Below are 19,170 nucleotides of genomic sequence, written 5' to 3'. Positions count from 1 at the left end.
TTTCATTCTTTATCAGCTTGTGTTGGGTCAATGAGTTCTGGTGATTTCTCAGTGACTAATTAACTCCATAATTCAGTTTCAGTCCCTTATCTATTTTGCTTCAGTAGCTAGCAGTATCAGCATTGGTCTCAATGTCAGGGATATAGTTCTGTATTCTATGCTGCAATAATTCAACTAAATGAAGTTTGCTTTATTTTTGTTTTTAAACTCTGCTGTATGTTACAATTAACTCCAGTCATGTATTAAGCTAGATGTTGCCTCAGGTGATTGGATGTCTGTCGTACCTGACCTCAACAGTTAAATTTGTGCAACTCTTCTATTGTGAAGGTGATGTGCTCTACACAAAGAGACCATTGCAGCGGAGTTTTTAAAGTGGAAAAGCCTGTTTCACTGGGGCAGTTCCACTCTTTCAATCACAGAAGTCTAGGTCCAGTGGTATGAATAGTCGTCACAACTGGGATCTTCCTTGGTTGCAAAGGATGACCATGACTTCTTCTGTGGCTTTTTATGCCGTTCTTGTGCCACCAAGTACTGCAGAACTGGCTTCCTAGCCGTTGGATCTCACTGTTGATCTTATGTCCAGAATGCCGGAACTGACTTTGCATGTAGTCAGTTCCCTTAACTTTAATTAGCCATTCCCAGGTCACTGGATAAAGATGAGGTGAAGGAATCCTGGTAGATGTGTGGGGCATTGCCTCGTGGAGTATTTGGGGCAAATAGCACAAATGCCTCTTGAGGAGAAGCCAAGCAAGTACTTGAGCAGGAAAGATATAGGATGGATGCGAAGAGAATGATAACTATTGGGAGACAAAGATGAGGCAATCATTTTTCTCTCAGAGGGTATGACCGCTTGGAATACTCTTCCACCAGAGGCAGTTAAAGCAGAGTCTTTTAATTTTTTTAAAGACAGAGATAACCAAATGGTGAAACATAACTGGGATGGATGAGAGTGCAGAGTCGAGATTGCAGTCATGATCTTATTAAATGGTGTAGCAGGCTCAAGGGACGAAGTGCCCTACTCCTGATTTCAATGTTCATGTATAGAAAGATATGTTATTGGGTCAGATACAATAGAAGGTTTACGTAGATCATAAACACAGACACAAAATGGCAAATCCGAATGGACTGGTTCAATCTATTTCCAAAACATCTCCCAGCTCATGGATGAGCTGCAGTCCTCAGCCACGCCTCCATCACCATTAAACCTGAGTATTCATCCTTGGCCACCCTCCCATTTTGAATTGTTCATAAATTAGAGATCTTGTAAATGTTATGCTGAAAAAAATGCTCAGCAGTTCAGGCATCATATCTGGAGAGAGCAACAAAATAAATGCTAGAGGTCTATGAAATATCATCAGCTTGAAACATTAGTTGTGGCTTTCTCTCTGTGGATGCCGTCTGACTGCTGATCATTTTGCTTCCTTATCTCTTTATGTGGATCAGTGTAACACTTATGAAGCACAGTGGGATTCTTCACTGTCTTAAGGCAGCAACTGAATGTAAGTTATTTTAATAATTTAATAAACCAAAAGAATTGGTGCAGTTTGTCCTGAATTTTCTTCCCTTGGCTGAGGCCATAGAATCTGTGTCAATTTAATGGGTAAAAGTACTTGTGAGATACGGACCTGTGTGTGGCACTGGAGTAATTTTGGTAAAAGAAAACTGCTAATCTGGGTGTGTGTTACATCGTATGTTCTCAGCATGCCTGGGCTTCCAAGCTCATTTGTTCTATATCATTTAGTCTAAGACAAAAGAATTTTTCCAATATTATCTGAAGTGAGATCTCTGCTTTCTTGTTGAAGTCTATTGGGAAAGGAATTCAAGTTTGTTATGCTAAGAAGTCAAAGGTTGACCCAATATTTATCTAAACTTTGGCTCTCCAACTTTGACTAAGTTTTGTTTGATGGACTGTAGTAGCAAAAAGAAGTGAAATCATCTATCCCTCACAGAAGAGTTCTAAGTACAAAGTGTAAATTTATTATCAAAGAGTTGGAGAGAGTGTGTGTGTGTGTGTGTGTGTGTTACCATACACCACCCTGAGATTCATTTTCTTGCAGGCATTCACAGTAGAACAAATAAATACAATAGAATCAATGAAAAACTATACATAAAACAAAGACTGACAAACAACCAATGTGCAAAAGAAGGCAAACTGTGCAAATATATAAAAAATAAAACCAATACTACTACTATTAATAATAAAATAAATAAAGACACACATTAAATGGCCATTAGAAGTAAACACATTCCTCATGCGTAACTATTATCGAGTAACGGAACTTGAGACTGACAGCATACCTGGATAAACTTCATCAACAGTTTATAGCCCAATATCCCTTTATGCATGTAAATGCACAATGAATAGCAGGTCAACGTAGAGTAAAAATAAAAAATAACAATGCCTATAGACATAAAGTAGATCAAGAGCAGGAAAGAAAGCAACCTAAAGACCACAACAATGGTATTCAAGAAAATAATGAAGATGCCACCACCCCAAACCGCTGATGGAAATAGAATTACTTCAACAACTGCTCCACAAACAGACAGTACTAGCAACAACACAGATGTGAGCCTCCACAAAATACTGATGTCGAAGCTCAGCTTACAGACCAAATTGCCCTAACATTTAACCCCACACTAACAGAATACATGGGCACTGACCCAACAAAAAGACCCTGCATGCCAAAACAAAAAGCATTATCAAAGTTCACAAAAATTGTTAATACTCTCAGTAATATTAAATTACCACAATATTTAGGAAAGTTTGAATCATTTGGAGAACTGCACAGCATTAATAGCAGTACAATGCAATGGCTCCAAAATAGAAGCACTCATTAACAGAAACCCAAAACCGAGTAATGAAATGAGAACACCAAAATGGCAAAAGCGATTAAGAAGCAAAATTGAAACCTTAAGAGTAGAAATAGCCTGCCTAATGGTCTATAAAATGGATAACCCAAGCAAGAAAGTTAAGAGAAAAGCTAAGGAAATAAAAAATCCACACAAGGTATGATCAACCTAACAAAGGTTTACGAGGATGATTCTGGGAATGAAGGGATTAATTGTACTCACTGGAATTTAGAAGAATGCATGGGGATCTTGTTGAAACCTACCAAATGTTGAAAGGACTAGATAGGGTGGATGTGGAGAGGATGTTTCCTATGGTGGGCGTATCCAGAACTAGAGGGCACAGCCTCAACTGAGGAGTGACCCTTTAGAACAGAGGTAAGGAGGAGCTTCACACATAAAAATTGCTGGTGAACGCAGCAGGCCAGGCAGCATCTATAGGAAGAGGTACAGTCGACATTTTGGGCTGAGACCCTTCGTCAGGACTAACTGAAAGAAGAGATAGTAAGAGAGGAGGAGCTTTTTTAGCCAGAGTGTTGTAAATTCTGTGGAATGCTCGGCCACGGACTGCAATGGAGTCCAATCCATGCGTATATTTAAGGTGGAAGTTGATCGTTTCCTGATCGGTCAGGGCATCAAAGGACATGGCGAGAAGGCAGTTGTATGGGGTTGAGTGGGATCTGGGATCAGCCATGATGAAATGGTGTAGCAGACTCGATGGGCTGAATGTCTTATGGGCTAAAATACTAAAACAAAAGTTTGGAGCATAGAAAGCCAGACTAAATGAAGAAAACAGAATTATCAGTTCAAGAACAATGAAAAGGTTTAGACAGGACATCGAAACTAAATTTGACACACCAAGATGCCGCCAACCCTAGCACAAAATTACCAACAAACACAGAGATGATGAACTTTTGGTCTAATATCTGGTCAAACAGGACAATGAACAATCAAGAAGCAAACTGGATTACAGAGGACAAATAAGACACTCACACAATTGAAGACATGCAAATACCTAGTTACAATCAATATGCTAGATAAAGACAGTTATAAAAATTCAACTGGAAAAGCACCAGCATTAATTATTGGTATAAATAATATTTATACCATCTGGGATATCAACAATATCAATATTCTTTATTATTGGTATAAAAAATTTACTTGCCTTCATCCAGACCTATGAATACATATCAACAATTTTCTTAAAATCATGATAAAAGTGCCCAAATTTTTGACAGAAGGCAAAGCATATCTCTTCTCTAAAGGAGAAATCACAAATATCCTCCTATTACTTGTTTATGAATTATATATAAAATTGTAACATTGTGCATCTTGCGACTAATCACCACTCACTTAGATAACCACAATATGCTTGCAGAAGAGCAGAAAGGATGCCTTAAAGGCTGCAAAAGGATGTAAAGAACAACTGATAATAGAGTCTGTAGTTCTAGATGAAGCCCAGTGAAAAAGAAAAAAATCATTCATATTGTTACATTGACCACCAAAAAGCATTTGATTCTATCCCACACTCATGGTTAATAAAAAGTTCGGAATATATATAAACTGCACCCAATGCCTGTGAAATTCCTACAACATCTGATGATGCTTCAGCATGCTGTAATCACCCTATCAATTAACAAACAAAAAAGAACAGCCACCATCATCAAAATAAACTGAGGCATTTGCCAGGATGATTCTCTAGGTCTACTAAGGGTACGTCCACACTACGCCGGATAATTTTGAAAACGAAGCTTTTTCTCTTCGTTTTGCCCTCCCGTCCACACTGAGCCGGCTTTTGTCTAGCTTTAAACCTGCCCTCTAATTTACTGAATTGCTTGAAAATAGGGTGTCAAATCAGCAACAGCCAAACGAATTATACCTTGACCCATCTTCTATACATGGACGACAAATTGAAATTATGCATTCCTTCATCAGTGAAGCTAAAGTGATTAAGTCAAATAGTAGAACTATTTTCAAAAGATATAAGCATAAACTTTGAACTAGATAAGTGCAGAACTTTAAACATAAAGAGAGGTGCAATAGAGCTCAAACAACAGGAATTCTGCAGATGCTGGAAATTCAAGCAACACACATCAAAGTTGCTGGTGAACGCAGCAGGCCAGGCAGCATCTGTAGGAAAACATAGAAACATAGAAAATAGGTGCAAGAGTAGGCCATTCGGCCCTTCGAGCCTGCACCGCCATTTATTATGATCATGGCTGATCATCCAACTCAGAACCCCGCCCCAGCCTTACCTCCATACCCCCTGATCCCTGTAGCCACGAGGGCCATATCTAACTCCCTCTTAAATATAGCCAATGAACTGGCCTCAACTGTTTCCTGTGGCAGAGAATTCCACAGATTCACCACTCTCTGTGTGAAGAAGTTTTTCCTAATCTCGGTCCTAAAAGGCTTCCCCTTTATCCTCAAACTGTGACCCCTCGTTCTGGACTTCCCCAACATCTGGAACAATCTTCCTGCATCTAGCCTGTCCAATCCCTTTAGGATTTTATATGTTTCAATCAGATCCCCCCTCAATCTTCTAAATTCCAACGAGTACAAGCCCAGTTCATCCATTCTTTCTTCATATGAAAGTCCTGCCATCCCAGGAATCAATCTGGTGAACCTTCTTTGTACTCCCTCTATGGCAAGGATGTCTTTCCTCAGATTAGGGGACCAAAACTGCACACAATACTCCAAGTGTGGTCTCACCAAGGCCTTGTACAACTGCAGTAGTACCTCCCTGCTCCTGTACTCGAATCCTCTCGCTATAAATGCCAGCTTACCATTCGCCTTTTTCACCGCCTGCTGTACCTGCATGCCCACTTTCAATGACTGGTGTATAATGACACCCAGGTCTCGTTGCACCTCCCCTTGTCCTGACGAAGGGTCTCGGCCTGAAACGTCAACTGCACCTCTTCCTACAGATGCTGCCAGGCCTGCTGCGTTCACCAGCAACCTTGATGTGTGTTACTGGTGCAATAGAGCTAGTAGAATACAAAACAGAGCAGCTGGATACAGTACAACTGATGGATGAATATAAAACATACAAGCATCTGGGATATCAACAAGCAAAGAAATTAGATCATAGTACAATATAGGGAAAACTTTTGACAATTTAGTTCAAAGTTTAAGAAAATTTACCAAACAACGTTCAATAGTAAAAATTGACAAACACAATAAGCTATTTCGCTATACTCATAGTAACATATTCTTTTGGCATAATATGTTGGTCCGAAACTGATTTGGAAATTTTACCAAGAAAATTAAGAACTGAAATGATAAATTTTAGAAAACACTATATACACTCAAACATACTTAGATTAACACTATCTAGCACAGAGGGAAGAAAAGGAATAACAGACAGTCAGATTAAACTTCTAAGGATGTATCAGGGATAAATAGGATTCAGCACTCCATGCAAACATATGCAATTCTAATAAGAAGTACTAAACTTAAAATGAAAACACAACCCTGTAAAGTGAAGAAATTATCACTGCAGAAGAAAAAGTTAACCAATGGAACAGCATGACCTTACATGGAAAACATCCCTATGAGCTGAGCAGACTAGATATCGACAAGGAAGTGTCGAATGCCCGGCTCAGAGTTGTAGTTCTCTTCCCAGTAATGGGTTTATTGTGGCAATAGAGAACCAAATATTTAACACAAAACATTAGGAAAAATACATAATAAAAGACCAACAAATTCAAGATGATAAGTACAGAAATTGCCAAGAGAAACCAGAAACAATCCAACACATTACAGGATCCTGCAGCAGTTTAACTCAATCTGATTACTTACACAGGCATGATCAAGTGGCAAACATAATTCACCAACATCTTACTTTAACATAGAAACTCATAAAAGACACCATACCTTACTATAGGGGAAGGGGGAACGTCAACTCAGACCATGAGAGGCCTGTGTCAGGCATTTTCATGCCTTACAAGGTACAGATTTACTATAAATATAAGTCCAATTCAGCTTTAGAGTCAGAGTCCTACAAATTATACTATACTGCATGGAAATAGGTACTGAGGGGATGTCAAGTTAAGTTTCTCACACAGAGTGGTGGGTGTGTGGAATACACTGCTGGCGGCGGTGGTGAAAGAGGATACAACAGGGTCTTTTAAGAACCTCTTAGATAGATACACAGAGCTTAGATAAATAGAGGGCTATTTGCTAGGGAAATTCTAGGCTGTCTTTGGAGTGGGTTACATTAAAGGGCCTGTAATGTGCTGTAAATTTCTATGTTCTATGATCCATTATTACAGATAGGGCAATCCATAATGACGGCCTGGAAATAATATTACAAGATAAACAAGCAAGAACAGCTTACTTAATAGATATAGCTATTTCAAACACACAAAACACATAGAAATCAGTAAGTGAAAAACACCAGAAGTATACTGAATTAAAAGAGGAAAGTGAAAGACTATGAAACATAAACAGGGTAAACAGGGTATACATTGTCCCAATAGCAATATCGACAACAGGTATTATCCCAAAGTCACTACACAGTAGTATTAAACAACTAGGCTCACACAGCACTATTTATGTAAGTAGAAAGCCACAATACTGAACACCACTGGAATAGTCTGAAAGTTCCTAGCAATTGAGAAATGAGTGTGTTTGGCTATGCCCATACCCCATGTTTTAGCAGCTTGAGCTGAAAAATAAACAATAATAAAAATAAGTAATAGTGCAAATATTAGTTGTAGACTAATAGGCTGTGAAATCAGTTCGGTGTTATGGTGAATGAACTTATCCATGCTGATTCAGAAGCCTGATGGTTGAAGGGTATGAGCTGTTACTGAACCTGGTGGTGTGGGAACTGAGGCTTTCGAATCTCCTTCCCGATGTCAGCTTGGATGGTGGGGGTCCTTGATGAAGGATGCTGCTTTCTTGTGGCAGTGCTCCTTGTAGATGTGCTCAATGGTAGCAAGGCCTTTTCCTGTGATGGACTGGGCTGTATCCATGACTTTTTGTAGGCTTTTCCATAGTTAGGCATCGGTGTTTCCATACCAGGCCGTGATGTAACACCTCAGAGAGAACATGAGAATAAAGATCAACTTCAGAAAAATCTCCCCTTTCCTGTTGAGGACAAGTAATCAATAGATGCAAAGTGAAGCATGGGTAGAAATGTTATAACATTAGAGTAGCAGAGGGGTTTAGGCCAGCTGTTCTCCAGACTGGGGTGAAACAATTACATTTCAATGTGTTTTCAGGTGGTGGATCGAAAGCTGAAGAAAGCAGTGGTGTTTGAAGATGACGTGAGGTTTGAGGGCCACTTTAAGAGGAAGCTGTTGAGATTGCTGGATGAAATTGAGGATATCGATATGGAATGGGACCTTATGTAAGTGCGCATGAAACTTGTATTTTAAATGTTTGAGGCTGGTGATCCTGTTTTGATCTATATGCACTGGAACATTGCTGGTTTTCTGCCTGCTCCTGCCCCACTGACGTTGTGTGTGCATAGTTCGACTCTGTTTTATTCCCCCCCCCCCACCAGTTAAGTCCCTCCCTACCTACGTCTGTGACACTTCACACTCTTTTGATCTTTTCAATGACTTGAAGTTCCCTGGCCCCAATTGTCTAATTTTCACTATCCAGTCCCTATACACTTTCATCCCCATCAGGAGGGCCCTAAAGCTCTCCATTTCTTTCTGGTCAACAGACCCAACCAGTTCCCCACCACAACTCTCCTCTGTCTGGCAGAACTGATCCTTAACCTCATTAATTTCTCCTTTGGCTCCTCCCACTTCCTTCAAAATAAAAGTGTAGCCATGGGCACTCACATGGGTCCCAGCTATGCCTGCCCTTTCATCAGCTATGTGGAACAGTCCACGTCCCAAGCCTACAGTGCCTATAAAAAGTATTTCCCCCCCCCCAATAAGTTTTTACATTTTATTGTTTTACGACATTTAATCACAGTGGATTTCATTTGGCTTTTTTGACACTGATCAACAGAAAACAATTCTTTCATGTCAAAGTGAAAACAGATCTCTACAAAGTGATCTAAATTAATTACAAATATTAGACATACAATAATTGCATAAGTATTCATCCCCTTCAGGTCAGTGTTTAGTAGATGCACCTTTGGCAGCAATTACAGCTTTGAGTCTGTGTGGATAGGTCTCTATCAGCTTTGCACAACTGGGCACTGCAGTTTTTCCCCATTCTTTACAAAACTGCTCAAGCTTTGTCAGATTGCGTGGGGATCATGAGTGAACAGCCCTTTTCAAGTCCAGCCACAAATTCTTAATTGGATTGAGTTCTGGACTCTGACTTGGCCACTCCAGGACATTAACTTTGTTGTTTTTAAGCCATTCCTTTGTAGTTTTGGCTTTATGCTTATGGTCATTGTTTTGCTGGAAAACAGATCTTCTTCCAAGTCGCAGTTCCCTTGCAGACTGCATCAGGTTTTCCTCCAGCATTTCCCTGTATTTTGCTGCATTCACTTTATCCTCTACCTTCACAAGCCTTCCAGAACCTGCTGCAGTGAAGCATCCCCACAGCATGATACAGTCACCACCATGCTTCACAGTAGGGGTGGTGTGTTTTTGATGATGTGCGGTGTTTGGCGTAAAAACATAACGTTTAGTCTGATGGCCAAAAAGCTCAGTTTTGGTTTCATCAGCCCATAGAACCCTATTCCAGCTGACTTCAGAGTCTCCCATGTGTCTTCTGGCAAACTAGACAAGATTTCATGTGAGTTTTTTTCAACAGCAGCTTTCTCTTTGCCACTCTTCCGTAAAGCTGTGACTGCTGAAGCACCCGGGCAACAATTGTATGTGCAGTCTCTTCCATCTTAGTCACTGAGGCTTGTAACTCCTCCAGAGTTGTCATAGGTCTCTTGGTGGCTTCCCTCACTAGTCCCCTTCTTGCACGGTCACTCAGTTTTTGAGGATGCCGGCTGTATGCAGATTTACAGCTGTTTCCTATTCCTTCCATTTTTTGTCGATTGATTTAACTGTACTCCAAGGGATATTCGATGACTTGAAAAGGCTTTTCAGTAGCCTTTTCGCGGAGTTGCTTGGAGTGTTCTGTTGTCTTCATGGTGTAGTTTTTGCCAGGATACTGACTCACCAGCAGTTGGACAATCCAGATACAGGTGTAATTTCACTACAGTTAGTTGAAACGCCTCAACTGCACACAGTAATCTCCACTTAACTAATTATCTGACTTCTAAAACCAATTGACTGCACCAGTGACGATTTGGTGTGTCATATTAAGGGGGGGGGGGGTGAATACTTATGTAATCAATTATTTTGTGTTTTGTATTTGTAATTAATTTAGATCACTTTGTAGAGATCTGTTTTCACTTTGACATGAAAATCTTTTTTCTGTTGATCAGAGTCAAAAAGCCAAACTAAATCCAGTGTGATTAAATGTTGTAAAACAATAAAACATGAAAACCTCTGGGGCGGGTGAATTTAGGCACTGTACACCCGCATCGCTCCCCAACTCCTCCTAAGCTATATCAATGATTGCATTGCTGCTGCTTCCTGCAGCCATGTTGAGCTCTCTATTTCATCAACTTTGCCTCCAACTTCCACCCTGCCCTTAAATTTACTTGGTCCGTTGCCGACATCTCTCTCCCCTTTCTCGATCTCTCTGTCTCCATCTCTGGAGACCGTCTACCTACTGATATCTTTTATAAGCCCACTGACCCTCACAGCTAACTGGACTACAACTCTTCCTACCCTGCCACTTGTAAAAATGCCATACTCTTCGTTCAGTTCCTCCACCTCCGCCGCATCTCCTTTTAGGATGATGCTTTTCATTCCATAACAACTGAGATCTCCTCCTTCAAAGAAGAGGGCATCCCTTCTTTCACCATCAACATTGCCTTTACCCATATCTCTTCCATTTCGCATATGTCTGCCCTCATCCCATCCAGCTGCTTCACCAGAGATAGGGTTCCGCTTGTTTTTACCGCCACCTCACAAACCTCCATGTCCAGCACATAATTCTCTGTAACTTCCACCATTTCCCATGAGATCCCACCTCCAAGCACATCCCTCCCCCACTTTCCACTTCCTGCAGGGATCGCTCCCTATGTGACTCTCTTGTCCGTTCATCCCTCCCCACTGGTCTCCCTCCTGGTACTTATCCTTGTGAGTGGAACAGGTGCCACACCTTCCCCTATACCTCCCTCCTCACTACCATTCAGGTCCTTCCAGGTGAGGCACCACTTCACCTCTGAGTCTGTTGGGATCATCTACTGTAACAATACACCCAGTGTAGCCTCCTATATGTCGATGAGACCCAAGGTAGATTGGGAGACTGCTTTGTCGAGGACCTCTGCTCCAACTGCCACAGAAAGCGGGATTTCCCGGTGGCCATCTATTTCAATTCTACTTCCCATTCCCATTCTGACGTGTCAGACCATGGCCTCCTCTACTGCCACGATGAGTCCACACTCAGTTTGAACATCGATTTCTCGAACTTACGGTAATTGCTCCCCCTCCCCACCTCTCCTTCACCATTTCCCATTCCTGTTTCCCACTCTCACCTCATCTCCTTGTCCATCACCTCTCTCTAAGCTCCTCCCCCTTCCCTTTATTCCATGGGCTTCTGTCCTCTCCTATCAGATTCGGGCTTCTGTCCTCTCCTATCAGATTCGGCCTTCTCCAGCCCTTTATCTCTTTCACCAATCAATTTCCCAGCTCGTTACTCCACCTCTTCCCCCCTCCCAGTTTCACCTATCAGTCACTTTGTGCATCTTCCTCCCCTCCCCCCACCTTATTCTGCCTTCTCTCCTTCCTTTCCAGTCTTGATGAAGAGCAAACATCAACTGTTTACTCTTCTCCGTAAATGTTGCCTGGCCAGCTGAGTTCCTCCAGCATTTTGTGTGTGTTAAGCAGGGTAAGATCCTATATATCTGCTCAGTGTACCATGTGTGAGATGAGAAAGCAAAAGGCAGCAAGGACTCGATGTAGCGAGGCATCTCAGCCAATCCCAATCCAGTCGTCCTTCAGCTGCTCCAGTGAACAGATGCTTTCAGTAGTTTTCACTGAGATTAGAAGCAATGTGATCAGTTTTCATTTATATAGCGCCTTTAATGCAATAACATTTTCCAAGAGACTTTACAAGAATTCCTTTAAGTAAAACTAACATTAAGCAATTGAAGAAAACATTAGGTCAGATCACAGCTCAGAAATGGGTCCTTCAGCTCACCATGTACATGCCAACCCTTTCCCCATCTACTTTAATCCCATTTGCTGCATTAGGAGTATATCCTTCAGTGCCCTGTCTTTGTGTATATTTCTAAATGTCTCTTTTATGGTGTGCCTTGACGAGAGTGGTCTGAAACTGGAACATTTAGAGGTTGGGCCAAAATGGCTTTAGGCAGGTGAATGTATGGTGAAAGATCAGAGATGTGTATGAGACATGAAATGGAGTGACACTGGCAATTTTTTCCATCCCGACTACATCCAGAAAATGTAGTGCACTCAGTAATTAACAAGCTCATCTCTTCTATCCCAGCACCGACTATGGGCATTTTTTCTGTGCTGCCCAGGACTGTGGTGGTGTAAATACCCAGTGATTAGTGAAACACTATTACAGAGCCAGTGACTTGCGTTCAGTGCTACTGCTGTCCGTAAGGAGTTCGCAAGTTCTCTCCGTGACCGCGTGGGTTTCCTCCGCGTTCTCCGGTTTCCTCCCACGGTCCAAAGACGTTCAGGTTGAGTAGGTTCACCGGTCACGTTGGTGTAATTGGGCAGCATGAGCTTTTTGGGCCAAAAAGCTTCTGCTACTGTGCTGTATCTCTAAATAAAATATATACACATCCACCATCTGAAACCGTAAGTTGAGATGTTTCTTTAAAAGTGGGTGTTTGGAAACAGCCAAATATTAAGTTCGAGATGAAATCAAATGCAATGTATTTCATTTTTCAGCTACCTTGGTCGTAAATTGGTCAATCCCAGTCAGGAGCAGGCTGTGCCGAATGTCCGTAACTTGGTGGTGGTTGAATATTCGTACTGGACGCTGGCGTATGTCATTTCACAACAGGGTGCTGAGAAACTGGTTAACTCCCAGCCATTTAACAAGATGCTGCCTGTGGACGAATTCCTTCCTATCATGTACGACAAGCACGTGAAGTGAGTCCTTCTTAATTAATTAGAAGGAATTATTTATGACTGTATCTGTGCTGTTGTAAGAGTGCTTGGTATTGCTACTAGTTGATTATTGTCACATGTACTAAGACATGCAAAAAGGATACTGTCATTACAGATCAAATCATCACACTAGTATTGAGCTAGAACAGAGTAAAACAATAACAATGCAGAATAAAGTGTAGAAGCTACTGAAGAAGTTCAGTAAATCACCAACACAAGAGATTCTGCTGATGCTGGAAATCCAGAGTAACACACATAAAATGCTGGAGGAACTTAGCAGGCCAGGCAGAACCTATGGAAAGGGATAAACAGCTGACATTATGGGCCAAGACTTTTCATTGAGTCTTGGCCTGAAATATCGACTGTTTATCCTCTCCATCAATACTGCCTGAATTGCTGAATATCTCCAGCGTCTGTATATGTGTCTGTGTGTGTTGCTGTGATAAGGTGCAAGATCATAATAAGGTAGCTTGCGTGGCCAAGAGTCCATTGTATCATACAAGAAGTGCATTCAAGAGTCTGAATTCAGTTGCATGGAAGCTCTCCTTGAGTCTGATTGGTACGTGCTTTCAGGCATTTTTATTTTCTGCCCAAGGGGAGAGAGGTGCCTGACTATTAGTAGTTTGTTGATGAAACAATGTGCAGGGCTTTGAGACTGAAATACAAAGGGTAAAAAACATTAGGTTAAGGAACAGTGATTGGGTAATGTACTGGAGCTAAGTCTTTCAAGGCTTTATTCACAGAAATGCAGTGTTCTGCACGTTCTTGTGTATTCAAAGGTCTGTCTTTGATGTTCTCTGGCTGAATTGAATGAACACCAATTGCTTTAAATAATCATTAACGGGAAGCACTACAAGATTGGTTTAAAAGACTTTATATCGGAAAAAGGAATGAGTGAGTGTTTTGAGGCCTCAAGCAAATGTATTTTAGGATGTGCTTTGAGGAATCTCAGTTTCAACAATATGCCTGGGGGAGTGTGGAGAAGAAAGGAGAAATGTTACCTCCCAAGCATTTATGAATCTATTGAAGAAGGTATACAGACACACTTTAAGGGAGCTTTGGGCCCTGTATCTAAGGAAGGATGTCCAGGCACTGGAGAGGGTCCAGAAGAGGTTTATTAAAATTATCCAGGGGGATGAAAGGGTTAACATGTGAGGAGTCTATGAGGGTTCTGAGCCAATACTGACTGGAATTTAGAAGAATGAAGGGAAATCTCATTGAAACCTACTGGATATTGAAAGGCGTAGATAGAATGGGAGAGTCTAGGACCAGAAGGCACAGCCTCAGAATAGAAGAACATCTTTTAGAACAAAGATGAGGGGGATTTTCTTCAGCCAGAAAGTGGTAAATCTGTGGAATTCATTGCCACAAACATCTGTGGAAGCCAAGTCATTTGGTATATTTAAAGCGGAGGTTAATAGGTTCTTGATTAGTAAGGGTGTCAAATGGAAGACATGAGAATGGGGTTAGGAGGGATAATAAATCAGCTATGATTGAATGACCTAATTTTGCTATACAATATATCTTATCATCTTATTACAGCCTCAGTGATTTGTGACCTAATAGAAATCAGAGTTGAAGAATACACTTTCACACATAATCGATCACTAAATCTGTAACATTCTAGTGAAAGTTCAACATACCTCAGATGTCTTGTTTGCTTTAAATCACACCAGGCCATATTCACTAAATGAATACAGGCAGTGATTGTCTTATGCTGTTCTGAGGAAAAACAGCATGTGTATCTTCTCCTGCAAAGTTTGCCCAATATGGAGATTTCCACTTTTAAAGTCTTCCCCTTGTGAAATGATTGTACCACACTGCATTCTCTGACTGTGTTCCTGTTTATGTCAACTTGCCAAGACCTGGTCACAGGGTTATTCATGGATCATCCTCAAAACACCTCACCTGTCATCACACTCAGGCCAGTAGTACTAGAGCTGTTTCTGAGGAAGCGAGAGCAAAACACGCTTTTGTCTTGAACATTGCTGCTAAACTTAGCTCTCTGGCACTGGCGGTGCGTTTGTAAATAATCCCTCTCTGTTGCTCTTGGAGGGTCAGCAGTGTGCTGTAATATGAGAGGCTGACTGCTGAGGCCTTGTACTGAAAATTACTTTATCTGCTGGCTGTAGAGGAAGTAGCATTTCATCCAGCATTTGTTTCAGTTTGTTTTATGTCAAATGCTGGTCATACAATTGGCAGGGGAAGAGCTGTACTCTGTTACATGGGCAAGCCATTTGTGAGATAGGCTGATTCAATTGCATTAAAGCTGGCAATTCTATTTGAATGAAACCAAATTAATCTATCATTTGTTTGTAAAAAGTCAGCTAATGCCCTGTTGTAAATATGCTGTTTGTGATGGATCAGTATCAAGGGTAACTTACAAACAATCCCCAGTGTATGATATGGCAATGTGCAGTTGACTCTGCATCTAACCAATTAAAGTCTAACTGTTCACCTAATGCAGTCACGTGCTGAGGAAGTGAAGTGGGAAGTTTGTTTTGCCCCCAGTCCTTACAGCCCCAAACCTAAGAGGACCTGATGATGCTGCAAAACGTTCCATTTCCGTCTCTGGTTTTCTTCAGTAAAAAACTAAACCTGCTTGGTGAAATGGCCATGGGCCTGCTCTCGGTGTGGCAGACGATTACCCAGCATCAACACCTTTCAGTGTTTCACATTGATGAGTTAATGCTGTAGATGTTTAAAGCAGTAAAGCCTAATCATTGTTCATCATTAATGATCTCTGGGCTATATTGCAGATTGGATTCTAGTTGTCAGTTTTATCTGCCGTTTGGGGTCAGTATTATATATTTCTAAAGGATGAGATCTGACGTCCAGGCACATCATGATGGACTTGGGGGCTCCCTTCATCCTATTTATTTATTTATTCATTTTATTTAGAGATACAGCACAGTAACTGGCCCTTCCGGCCCAATGAGCCTGCACCACCCAGTTACACCCCTGTGACCAATTGATCTACTAGTCCATACGTCTTTGGACTGTGGGAGGAAACTGGAGCACCTGGAGGAAACCCACGTGGTCACGGGGAGAACGTACAAACTCCTTACAGGCAGCGGCCGAATGATCAGAATCCTGCCCTTAACGTCGAATGTACTTCTTTCAGCTGCCTGGCCTGCTGAGTTCCTCCAGCATTTTGTGGGTGTTGCTGGGATTTCCAGTACTGGCACATTTTCTCTTATTTGTTATCAGAATCAGGTTTAATATTACTAGCATATCTCGTGAAATTTGTTAATTTTATGGCAGCAGTACAATGAAATACATGAGGAATAAATATAGAGGAAGAACTGAATTACAATAAATAAATATATAGAGAGAGAGCTATTAAATAGTTAAATTAAAATAAGCAGTACTGAAGAAAAACAGAAATGAAAAAAGTAGTGAGTTAGTTTTCAAGGGTTCAATGTCCATTTAGGAATCGATGGCAGAGGGGAAGAAGCTGTTCCTGAATCACTGAGTATGTGCTTTCAGGCTTCTGTACCTCCTACCTGATGGTAACAATGAGAAGAGGGCATCTCCTGGGTGGTGGGGGTCTTTAATGATGACCACTTCTTGAAGATGTCTTGGATACTAAGGAGGCTAGTGCCCCTGATGGAGCTGACTAATTTGCAAGTTATGCCCAGGTTACAGATGCTGCAGTATTTTCACTCTCACCACTATGCTACCGTTCCACCCCTTTGCTTCTATAACCCCTGCCCTCCCTCCTTTGGTATATTTCTGTATTTTTGCAGTTGACTGAATGAACTGCACTAATGTTGTGTCTCCATGGTAGTGTTAAGTGCTGACATGTTAGGGATAGCTCACTCAGACAGCTCCAGAGTCAGCAATCCATCTACTGAGCACCAACAGTGATGCTCCAAACCAAGACACACAACAGGAAACATTACCCTACTGGTATGGAACGTGGCCTGGTAGAGGTCTGCCAGCATGTGAGTCTGATTGCTAAGATGAAGTAAATTAAAGACAAGTTGAAGCTATGGGCTTACATAATTTGAATCCTTCCGAGGCAAAAGTATTATGGTCCACGTTATTATGGAACTTTAATCCAACTAAGAGCTATTGTGTCTGCATAACGCTGCATCGTACTTCGGTGTTCATTTTAACGGTGGCAATTGTAAAGATGAAGGAAGTTTATAATTGAGCTTATAACAAGTACTCAAAAAATTAAGACTGTAGACCATTTTTCCATTCAGCCCACTCGATAAAACAATCAAGGCATGGCTAATGACTCTAGCCCACTCTCTCAATTTATCCACATATCCTAATCTAAAATTATATCTATCTCAGTCTTGGACATAAAGATGATGCCTCCATAAGCATTTGAGTACAGAATTCCCTTTAATGTGAAGGACCTCCACTTTGGCTCATTATGAAGTTATCGGCTCCTTGATCTGAGGAGTTCCATACCTCCCAGCCTGAGGAAACAAACCTCAAAGTTCAAAGTAAATTTAAAATCAAAGTACGTAAATGTCATTCTGAGATTCACTTTCTTGTAGGATTCACAGTAGAACAAAGAAATACGGTGCCTATAAAAAGTATTCACTCACCTTGGAAGTCTTCTTGTTTTATTGTTTTACAACATTGAATCACAATGGATTTAATTTGGCTTTTTGGCACTGATCAACAGAAGAAGTCTCTTTCGTGTCAAAGTGAAAACAGATCTCTATAAAGTGACATACATCAAAGTTGCTGGTGAACGCAGCAGACCAAGCAGCATCTGTAGGAAGGGGTGCAGTCGACGTTTCAGGCCGAGACCCTTCGTCAGGACTAACTGAAGGAAGAGTGAGTAAGGGATTTGAAAGTTGGAGGGGGAGGGGGAGATCCAAAATGTTAGGAGAAGACAGGAGGGGGAGGGATAGAGCCAAGAGCTGGACAGGTGATAGGCAAGAGGGGATACGAGAGGATGATGGGACAGGAGGTCCGGGAAGAAAGACAAGGCGGGGGGGGGGGTCCCAGAGGATGGGCAAGAGGTATATTCAGCGGGACAGAGGGAGAAAAAGGAGAGTGAGAGAAAGAATGTGTGCATAAAAATGAGTAACAGATGGGGTACGGGGGGGAGGTGGGGCCTTAGTGGAAGTTAGAGAAGTCGATGTTCATGCCATCAGGTTGGAGGCTACCCAGACGGAATATAAGGTGTTGTTCCTCCAACCTGAGTGTGGCTTCATCTTTACAGTAGAGGAGGCCGTGGATAGACATGTCAGAATGGGAATGGGATGTGGAATTAAAATGTGTGGCCACTGGGAGATCCTGCTTTCTCTGGCAGACAGAGCGTAGATGTTCAGCAAAGCGGTCTCCCAGTCTGCGTCGGGTCTCGCCAATATATAAAAGGCCACATCGGGAGCACCGGACGCAGTATATCACCCCAGCCGACTCACAGGTGAAGTGTTGCCTCACCTGGAAGGACTGTCTGGGGCCCTGAATGGTGGTAAGGGAGGAAGTGTAAGGGCATGTGTAGCACTTGTTCTGCTTACACGGATAAGTGCCAGAAGGGAGATCAGTGGGGAGGGATGGGGGGGACGAATATACAAGGGAGTTGCGTAGGGAGCGATCCCTGCGGAATGCGGGGGGTGGGGAGGGAAAGATGTGCTTAGTGGTGGGATCCTGTTGGAGGTGGCAGAAGTTACGGAGAATAATATGTTGGACCCGGAGGCTGGTGGGTTGGTAGGCGAGGACCAGGGGAACCCTATTCCTAGTGGGGTGGCGGGAGGATGGAGTGAGAGCAGATGTACGTGAAATGGGGGAGATGCGTTTAAGAGCAGAGTTGATAGTGGAGGAAGGGAAGCCCCTTTCTTTAAAAAAGGAAGACATCTCCCTCGTCCTAGAATGAAAAGCCTCATCCTGAGAGCAGATGCGGCGGAGATGGAGGAATTGCGAGAAGGGGATGGCGTTTTTGCAAGAGACAGGGTGAGCAGAGGAATAGTCCAGATAGCTGTGAGAGTCAGTAAGCTTATAGTAGACATCAGTGGATAAGCTGTCTCCAGAGACAGAGACAGAAAGATCTAGAAAGGGGAGGGAGGTGTCGGAAATGGACCAGGTAAACTTGAGGGCAGGGTGAAAGTTGGAGGCAAAGTTAATAAAGTCAACGAGTTCTGCATGCGTGCAGGAAGCAGCGCCAATGCAGTCAGGATGAGGCTTTTCATTCTAGGACGAGGGAGATGTCTTCCTTTTTTAAAGAAAG

The 19,170-nt window shown here is 42.0% G+C and overlaps 1 protein-coding gene across 2 annotated transcripts in view; it reads left to right on the top strand.

Annotated features, from left to right (window-relative positions):
* Positions 1-19,170, top strand: part of cercam (cerebral endothelial cell adhesion molecule) — a 102,558-nt gene that overhangs the window by 61,041 nt on the left and 22,347 nt on the right. For both annotated transcript variants that reach the window (XM_072240230.1, XM_072240229.1), the window contains exons 10-11: positions 8,076-8,203; positions 12,753-12,956. In XM_072240230.1, coding sequence (XP_072096331.1) covers positions 8,076-8,203; positions 12,753-12,956 — 332 coding nt within the window. The remainder of the gene's footprint in view (positions 1-8,075; positions 8,204-12,752; positions 12,957-19,170) is intronic.

This window comes from Mobula birostris, chromosome 22 (assembly GCF_030028105.1).
Source record: "Mobula birostris isolate sMobBir1 chromosome 22, sMobBir1.hap1, whole genome shotgun sequence".
NCBI lineage: Eukaryota > Metazoa > Chordata > Chondrichthyes > Myliobatiformes > Myliobatidae > Mobula > Mobula birostris.
Note: the sequence above shows the minus strand (reverse complement) of the source record. Positions and strands in the feature narration are given on the sequence as shown.